Consider the following 9,288-nt stretch of genomic DNA (forward strand, 5'->3'; position numbering starts at 1 on the left):
CAACCAAAACATGATGCTTACCTCTTTCCAGCAGCTGAAGTGTTAATTACGCCAAGAGACCTGTTAGAATTGCGGAAAGCTGCTCGTTGGAAAATTACAATGGAAGAAGGCAACATGCATGTGTAAGACAATGCCCAACAATGCAAAGATGCTTTCCTAAAGTTGTTCTCTTAGATCGTTTTTTTTCCTAGAATCCAACTTTCAAGGAAATGAGATCAAGGAACACAATAAAAAAAAGTTACACTAAACAGATGTGCTGAGAAATCTATGTCTTAATGGAAAAGGAGACATGGCAGGACAAACAAGCTTACCCCAAGTGAACAGACACAGCGCGCTTGTGAGCATGCACAGAACCGTACTCTCCATCCTCTCTCTGAGCTTATTAAAACAGCACAAGCAGCTGAGTGGGAATTAAGCGAGAACAGAATTTCAGGAAGCGGAGCCTTTTCCTGCACAAATACAGAATTCGTGTAAATAATGAGATTACTCAGCACTGCCTTAGAAACAGACCTCCCACCGGGAGACCCGTCACCGAACATATATGACGTGACGTGCAAAAAGGGGGCTTTCTGCACCAGAAGTTTATAACAGTTCAACGTAACCTTGTCAGTTACTGTCATGGCTGCGCCTCAGCATCTGTGTTAAATATTAGGGAGCAGAGAGGCTGATTTATCAAAGTCTTCTGCCTGAGCCAAACCAGTACTAACAGATTTATCTAATCATCTATTTCCTAAACAAGTTTCGAGACGGCTTGTATCATTTCAGATATGACATAGTTTTGGTAAACTAAAAATTGGTAAATCTGCTGTGACTTTTTAGAAGAACAATAGATGTCATGTTGCTTGGCCATTGTTCAATGCATTGTTTAACCAAGATTGGTAAATATATGTTATCCGTGGTAAAGAATAGCTTTTCGAGATTTTGTGGCTTAAGCCGTAATTCTGATTTCAATCCAAGAAGGCAGTTCAATTTATTTTGGGAATGCTCCAATACTATCGGGCACTGTCATGTTCTTTAGAGAACTGAGCCATTTGCAGATGTTACAGAGTCCTATGCAGGGGAAGACACAGACAGTAGAGGGCCCTTGTGAGAAAAACAGTATGTAGGCAACTGGTGAACACAGACAGAAAAAATCCCTGGTGAAAAAAAACAGTATGAAGACCACTGGTGGACACAGACATTGGAGAACCCTTGTGAGACAAACAGTATGATGGTCACTGGTGGACACAGACAGAAAAGGGCCCTTGAGAGAAAAACAGTATGATGGTCACTGGTGGACACAGACAGAAGAGAGCCCTTTTGAGAAAAAACAGTATGTAGACCATTGGCAGACAGAGACAGAAGAGTGCCCTTTTGCAATAACTATATATGGGCCCCCTGGAGCCCAAGAGCTAATCATGTTGCATAATTCAACCTGCTTTTGAGGTGGTGATGGTTCCCCTTACCTATTGGGTCCCTGTGTAGCTGCACAGGTTGCACTAGTGATATGTCTGCCCCTGATATAGACCATTTGAAATCTAAAGCTCATAATAATGCAAAATTACACCAGCTTTGGAGGTGTAAGTGGACCCCTTATCCCCTGGGACTCTGTGGTTGCACCAATGGTATGTTAGCTCCTAATACTCTGTATACTGGGTGCTATCATGCCCTTCATGTTAGATAGAGGTGCATCTTTAGTCTCTATAAGAATGACAAGTTCCATATTTCTGGTGATTTTGGAACTATTCCGAGCCTGCCTGTGCTGCATAGTACTACTGTTTTTGACCTGAAAAATATCTGATTTATGCACAGTAAAATATATCACTAATTAATGCCTATAGCTAGATAGGTGTAAAGCAGGTACTGTACTTTTCCCACATGTTCAACTATCTGTTAGTGCACTAACATAGTGTCAACAGAATTGACTATTAGAAAAGAGGACTGAGAAAATTAGCAAATAATGGAGCCATCCTTAAGTTGACCAAGATATGAAGATGCAGAAAAATATTCCGTAAGTATTCTTCGATAAGTAACAATAAATATTCAATGGTTTTGTTGTGTTAAGTTAAAGGAGTGATCCAAAACCACACTTAAATCTAATCCTAATTGTCTATCTATTTAATGCAATATTCTAATCACTTTTTCCCACACACTATATTTATAAATTGTCTACCGCTTCTTCTCTATTCTCTCCTCTTCCTGCTTTTTGGGTGCGGGTGGGGGGGGCGGATCCTCAAACGGGACTTCACCAGGGCTGCGGTCATTGCTGCAGCTGCACTTCCCACCCTGAGATGAAGCGTTGTCAGTGACATCTGTTCAGGATTGCCAACTTGACTTTTTATTTTTTCTGGACAACTTACGAAAAAAATCAAAGACAGACAATATTTTTATGGACATAATGGAATGCCATAACAAAATATTTGCTTTATTAAGGTCTGCAGCCCATAATTCTGATATCAATGATGATAGTTCACTGTAAACTGTAACATGATGATAATTACAGTCACAATAATCTATATACGTTTAGGGATGAGTGAACCCGAATTGTAAAGTTCAGTGTCCATACTCCTTGTTGAACACCAAACATAGACTTTTGACTACATCCAGTTCAATATAAAACCTTTATTTTGCCCAAAATGTGATGATTATAATTAGTGAACAACAAAGACTGTAGTCAAAGCAAGAAGGCCTGCGGAGACACCATCACATGGTGATGGTGTCTCCGCAGTGGTGGATGTTGATCTCCCTAAGGTCAACCATCCTTGCTCACATAGTCTTTTACTAGGCAATGCTCCCACTAGCCAGATTCCTACTCCACACTGATGAGGGGCAAATACCCCGAAACGGCTGTCTGTGGATGGATACCATGTTTGGCATAGGTGGTCTCTTTGACTGGAGACTGCCCTTCCCGTGGTTGTTCCTTCCCGGTGAAAGACCTGGCTAGTTTCCTGCCAGCGTTGAGAAACATGTGATGGTGTCTCCGCAGGCCTTCTTGCTTTGAATATTTCCCAGGGGGCATTGCTCTAGAATCACTGCGTTGATGTTACGGTTGCTGTGGCTCTGGAGACTATGTCTGGATTTCTTGCTACTGCACATGTGCAAACGCTGGAGACTAAGTCCTATCTTGGAGCCATTGCACATGTGCGGGTGACATCATCGCTGACACGAGGTCACATGTCTCTGACACCTTCTAAGCTGATTGGCCACTGGTCATGTGCTTGTGACATGTGGTCACATGTCTCTGACACCTTCTATGCCGATTGGTCGCTGGTCATGTGCTTGTGACGCTTTGCTCGGTGATAGGCCAGCGTGACGTCATTGCTGTCATTCTGGCAGCTGATTGGCTCTGGTGTCCTCCATCTTGGATGAGGCACAGAGTCTATATAAGACCCTGACGCACGCCGCCCGGCGCTCAGTCCTCTTGGTTCATGCATGAGGGTAGACGCCCTGTGCACGTCCCTCTAGGCATCTCTCTGTCTATGTTAGGTGAGCGCTACCGGCAGGGTAGCATTCTTATACCTTACAGCTTCGGCTGCAGTCCGTATCCTTACCTCTTAGTGGAGCGGACATAGGCAGGTGCCTGAGGCACATGGTCCGGCTGGGCCCTGTGATTCTACTCGTAAGTGGACGTTGCCGCTAAGGTAACGTTCCTTATACTGCGTCTGGCAGTTGTTCGTATCCTCGAACACAGGTAGGAGCTTTGTGCGGCTTACGCTGCTGTCCGTCTCTTTTGCACCACTAGAAGAGTGGACATAGGCAGGTGCCATATCTAGTAGTTCGTGTCCTCGCACACTAGTGGAGCGAACGCAGGTAGGAGCTTTGTGCGGCTTACGCTGCTGTCCGTCTCCTGGCACCACTAGAGGAACGGACCTAGGTAGGTGCCATTTCCCACTCACTGCTTTTGTCTCTGTGATCTTTAACAGTGACCATTCCACACACCCTCCAAGTAAGGGAGGAATTGCTTTATTTTCTAATTATATTCCTCTGTGAGTTTAACAGAGGTATTGCACTCTGCACTTGTGCTATTATTTTTTACAGTGGCACACTTATATACCCCTTATCCTCTGCCATAGTCTGCAGCAGAGTCTTTGCACGGTGGACCCTGACTGTCTGACATTCCTTTAGGTTTTATTATCAGACAGCCCCCCGTAACATTAGGACTGAGCCAAGGGTCTGGCAGTTATGGCAGAATATCAGCAGTTACACCGTTACATACAAGTACTTGAGTCGCGGCTCAAGGGTATATGTCACGCTCCCCGGGTCCTCTGCTCCGCTCCCCGGCTCACCTGCCATGCTCCCCGCTCTCCAGCCTCCATTGCCCGCGCTTCCCAGGCCTCCTGGTCCCCGCTCCCGGCGCCCGTCGGCTTCCCAGCCCCAGCCCGGCTCTGCTGCTTCCTCCTCTCAGCTTCCTGCTCTGGCTTCTGGCACCCGGGCCGCGTGCATGCGCATTAGGGCGCGCGCGCGGTCACTGACCCTTTCTTAAAGGGCCAGTGTCCACTGACAGGAAATGATGCACACAGGTACAGGGTATAAAGGGGTTTAATGTCCAAGGGGGCGGGGCCTGTTCTTCGTGTTTCCCAAGCTAGGAGTCAGGTCTCCTTGTGTTCCTGTGAGATACTTACCTCTCTCTCTTCTAGAGCCGATCCTGCATTGCCATCCGGTCCTGCCGAATCCCGAACCCCGAACGCTGCCTATCTGCCATCCTGACAGTCCGTACCATCTCCGTTCCCTGCGGTGACCCGTCATCTCGCTCCAACGGTTCCGGACGCCGCCTGACATTATCCCGGCTTCCGAACCTGAGCTCCGTCACCCGGACTACCTTCAGTGACCCCGTAGTCCCAGGGACTTCTCCATTGTGCTCTTGTGCGCGGACTGTCCTGCTACCTATAGTGCTCCGGCTACTGGACCCCTTGCCCTCATCGGGGAGTTCGGCCCAGTGGATCCACCTCCCGGGTCTGCCCATCCACCTGGCCCTAACAGTAAGAACAGGCCATGGATCCCGCCGAAGCACTAGCGGCCTTGCATGAGGAACTCCAACGCCAGCGTGAAGTCCAGACCCGCATGCTGAACTTTATGACTTCCGTGGACGCCCGCTTGAACACGCTACAAGCATCGGTCACATCTTCAGCGCCTCGGGCCTCCACTACACAATCCACGGCCCCAGCTCCCGTGGCAGCCTCCTCGGATGCTTCCAGGCTTCGTTTGGCCTCACCACCCCGGTACGCCGGAGATCCCAAGACCTGCAGGGGGTTTATAAACCAATGCTCCCTCCATTTCACGCAGCTGCCGCATTTGTTTGCCTCCGACCAAGCCAAGGTCGCCTTCATAATGTCTCACCTAGAGGGCGAGGCACTGGCGTGGATGAACCCCTTGTGGAAGAAGGAGGACCCTATGACCAAGAACCTCCAGGAGTTCCTGCAGGCCTTTCGTGGCACCTTTGACGAGCCCGGACACGCCTCCGCGTCTGCCTCATCTCTTCTCCGGTTACGTCAGGGAACTCTGACGGTGGGCCAATACGCCATCCGTTTCCGCACCTTGGCTTCGGAACTCGGGTGGAATAATGAGGCCCTAACCGCCGCCTTCTGGGAAGGACTCTCGGGTCGAATCAAAGATGAGCTGGCTGGTCGTGACGTACCGTCCACCCTGGACGCCCTGATTACCCTAGCGACTCGAGTGGACATTCGCTTTCTGGAGCGGTCCAAAGAGGTGTCCCGTGAGAGACGTCCGGTACGGCATTCCTCTCCTCCGCAGAAGCCCGCCGTACTCCAGTCAACGGCATCTGGTGTCTCCGTCCATGAGCCCATGCAGATCTACCGTGTGCGACAGTCTGAACAACGTCGAGCAGAGCGGCTCGCCAAGGGTCTCTGCTTCTACTGCGGAGAGGGCACACACCTGCTACGCTCCTGTCCAGAGAGGCCGGGAAACTCCAAAGCCTAGGGTTGGTAGGAGAGGCCACCCTAGGTGCTGGGACTCTCTCAGACCCGGTTACATGGACTGTGCAAGTGACAACGGGAGAGACGCGGTTCACGGCTGAGGCATACCTCGATTCTGGGGCAGCAGGCAATTTCATCCAGCAGGCCACGGTGGACAAGTACCAGGTGCCTGTTACTCCACTCGTCAAACCCCTCGTGATAGCCTCTGTGGATGGGAGACCCCTCTCTGACACCATCTCCTGGATCACCAGGCCGGTCGAACTGCGTATCGGTGCTCTGCACACCGAGAACATCGCTCTCTACGTCCTCCCACACATGTCTCATCAAATCCTGCTGGGCCTTCCTTGGTTACGGACACACGAACCTTCAGTCAGCTGGGGCACTGGTGAAATCACCCGATGGGGCTCTTCTTGCCATGAGAACTGTCTGAAGACCATACAACCCATCCGGCGACCTCCGGTTCCAGAGTCCCTACCGGGACTGCCCTCAGCCTATTGGTCCTTCGCGGACGTCTTTGATAAGAAGGAGTCAGAGGTGCTTCCGCCACATCGTCCTTACGATTGTGCCATTGACCTGCTCCCGGGAACTACACCACCTCGAGGACGGATATATCCACTGTCTCCAGCCGAAACAAGGGCCATGTCTACTTACATCACAGAGAGCCTGGCAAGGGGATTCATTCGGAGATCCTCCTCTCCTGCTGGAGCAGGCTTCTTCTTCGTTAAGAAGAAAGAGGGCGACTTACGCCCATGCATAGACTACCGGGGATTGAACCAAATCACCGTAAAAAACAAGTACCCCCTGCCGCTCATCCCCGAATTGTTTGATCGGCTCAGAGGAGCTCGTGTCTTCACCAAGTTGGATCTTCGGGGTGCCTACAACCTGGTCCGTATCCGCTCGGGGGACGAATGGAAGACCGCGTTCAACACTCGCGATGGGCACTATGAATACTGCGTGATGCCCTTCGGCCTGTGTAACGCACCAGCAGTCTTCCAAGAATTAGTGAACGACGTGTTCCGGGACCTTCTCTACGTCTGTGTGGTGGTATATCTGGATGACATCCTTGTCTTCTCTCCGGACCTCCAGACCCACCGAGAGAATGTGCAACTGGTTCTACAAAGACTGAGAGAGAATCGTCTGTACGCCAAGTACGAGAAGTGTGTCTTCGAACAGTCTTCTCTCCCCTTCCTGGGTTACCTCATCACCGATACCGGACTGCAGATGGACCCACAGAAGGTCTCTTCCATTCTCAACTGGCCTCCTCCTTCTGGACTGAAGGCAATCCAACGCTTTCTGGGATTCGCCAACTATTACCGCCAGTTCATCCCTCACTTCTCTGCTCTGACTGCTCCTCTCTCCGCCTTGACCAAAAAGGGGGCTAATCCAAAGGACTGGTCACCTGCGGCCGACGCCGCGTTTGGCTCTCTAAAGCGGGCCTTTGCCTCCTCTCCTGTACTCCACCGTCCGGAGTTAAACCGCCAGTTCACCTTGGAGGTGGATGCCTCCTCCTCGGGAGCCGGAGCAGTGCTCATGCAGAAGTCCTCCTCCGGGAAGATGGTGACTTGCGGTTTCTTCTCCAAGAGCTTCTCAGAGCCTGAACGCAATTACACCATCGGTGACCGAGAGCTATTGGCAGTCAAACTGGCTCTAGAGGAATGGCGCTATCTTCTGGAAGGAGCAGTGTACCCCGTTATTATATACACGGACCACAAGAACCTGGAATACCTGCGGTCTGCTCAGCGCCTGAACCCACGGCAAGCCAGGTGGTCCTTGTTCTTTGCCCGGTTCGATTTCCAGCTCCATTTCCGACCCGCGAACAAGAATGTACGCGCTGATGCCTTGTCTAGGTCTTTCATGCCCATGGAGCAGGAGGAGGAGACATCCCAACCCATCATCTGTCCAAGTAAGATTATTCCGGTGGCTCCTGTCACCCTGGCCCAGATACCGCCCGGGAAGACCTATGTCTCTGAGAATGACAGGCAAAAAGTGTTACACTGGGGCCATGCCTCGAAAACAGCCGGTCATGCTGGTCAGAAGAGAACTTGGAGTGCGATTGTACGTCATTACTGGTGGCCATCCCTTCGCACGGACGTCGCCTCTTTTGTCTCTGCCTGCTCTTCTTGTGCCAGGAACAAGACGCCCAAACACCTGCCATATGGCCGTCTTCTGCCTCTGCCTATACCCTCAGTTCCCTGGCAACACATTGCGATGGACTTTATTACGGACTTGCCATTGTCCTCCGGACACACAGTTATATGGGTCGTGGTGGATCGGTTCTCTAAAATGGCCCATTTCGTCCCTATGGCTGGACTGCCCTCTGCCCAGGAACTCGCGGACGCCTATATACATCACATCTTCCGCTTGCATGGCTTTCCATCACACATTGTGTCCAACAGAGGAACTCAGTTCACCTCCCGCTTCTGGAGGGCTCTCTGCAAACATCTGGGAGTGACTCTGGACTTTTCTTCTGCCTACCATCCTCAGTCGAACGGCCAAGTGGAACGGGTCAATCAGATATTGACCTCTTTCTTACGTCACTACGTCAACGCCCATCATGACGATTGGTCCATGCTTCTTCCTTGGGCTGAATTCTCCCATAATCACCACGTCAGTGAGTCCTCCTCCAGCTCTCCCTTCCATGTCGTCTACGGACTTCAGCCTTCTGTCCCATTGCCTGTATCCTCTTCCTCGGATATCCCTGCTGCTGATGCTGTAGTCCGTGACTTCACAACCATTTGGGACTCAGTTAAGGCGTCCCTTGCACGTGCATCCCTGCGGATGAAGAGACACGCAGACAAGAGACGTCTGGATCCTCCGTGTTTCTCCCCTGGAGATCTCGTCTGGCTTGCTTCCAAGTACGTCCGATTGAAGCTACCATCCTACAAGCTGGGACCTCGCTACATCGGGCCGTTTAAAGTCCTCAGCAAGATCAATGAGGTCTCCTACAAACTGCAGCTCCCGGCCACGATGAGGATACCTAACTCCTTCCACGTCTCTCTGCTTAAGCCGGTTGTCCTTGGTCCCTTCTCCGCTGCTGCCAGTTCGGCTCCTCCTCCTATTGCTGATGACGACATCTATGCGGTAAGGGATATCGTGGCCATGAAGACCGTACGGGGTCGGCAGTTCTTTCTGGTGGACTGGGCAGGGTATGGTCCTGAGGATAGGTCCTGGGAGCCCAGGGAGAATGTGGGCACTCCTCTGATCCGTGCCTTCCTGTCCCGGTTGCGGGGAGGGGGTCGTGGGGGGGGGAGTACTTTCACGCTCCCCGGGTCCTCTGCTCCGCTCCCTGGCTCACCTGCCACGCTCCCCGCTCTCCAGCCTCCATTGCCCGCGCTTCCCAGGCCTCCTGGTCCCCGCTCCCGGCGCCCGTCGGCTT

At 51.3% G+C, this 9,288-nt stretch overlaps 1 protein-coding gene across 3 annotated transcripts in view; it reads right to left on the reverse strand.

Annotated features, from left to right (window-relative positions):
- The window catches only part of RAMP2 (receptor activity modifying protein 2), a 285,979-nt gene extending 285,591 nt beyond the window's left edge, over nucleotides 1-388 (reverse strand). For all 3 annotated transcript variants that reach the window (XM_075347614.1, XM_075347616.1, XM_075347613.1), the window contains exon 1: nucleotides 312-388. In XM_075347614.1, coding sequence (XP_075203729.1) covers nucleotides 312-366 — 55 coding nt within the window. In that variant the 5' untranslated portion in view covers nucleotides 367-388. The remainder of the gene's footprint in view (nucleotides 1-311) is intronic.
- Between the last annotated feature and the right edge of the window lie 8,900 nt (nucleotides 389-9,288).

This window comes from Anomaloglossus baeobatrachus, chromosome 5 (assembly GCF_048569485.1).
Source record: "Anomaloglossus baeobatrachus isolate aAnoBae1 chromosome 5, aAnoBae1.hap1, whole genome shotgun sequence".
Lineage (NCBI taxonomy): Eukaryota > Metazoa > Chordata > Amphibia > Anura > Aromobatidae > Anomaloglossus > Anomaloglossus baeobatrachus.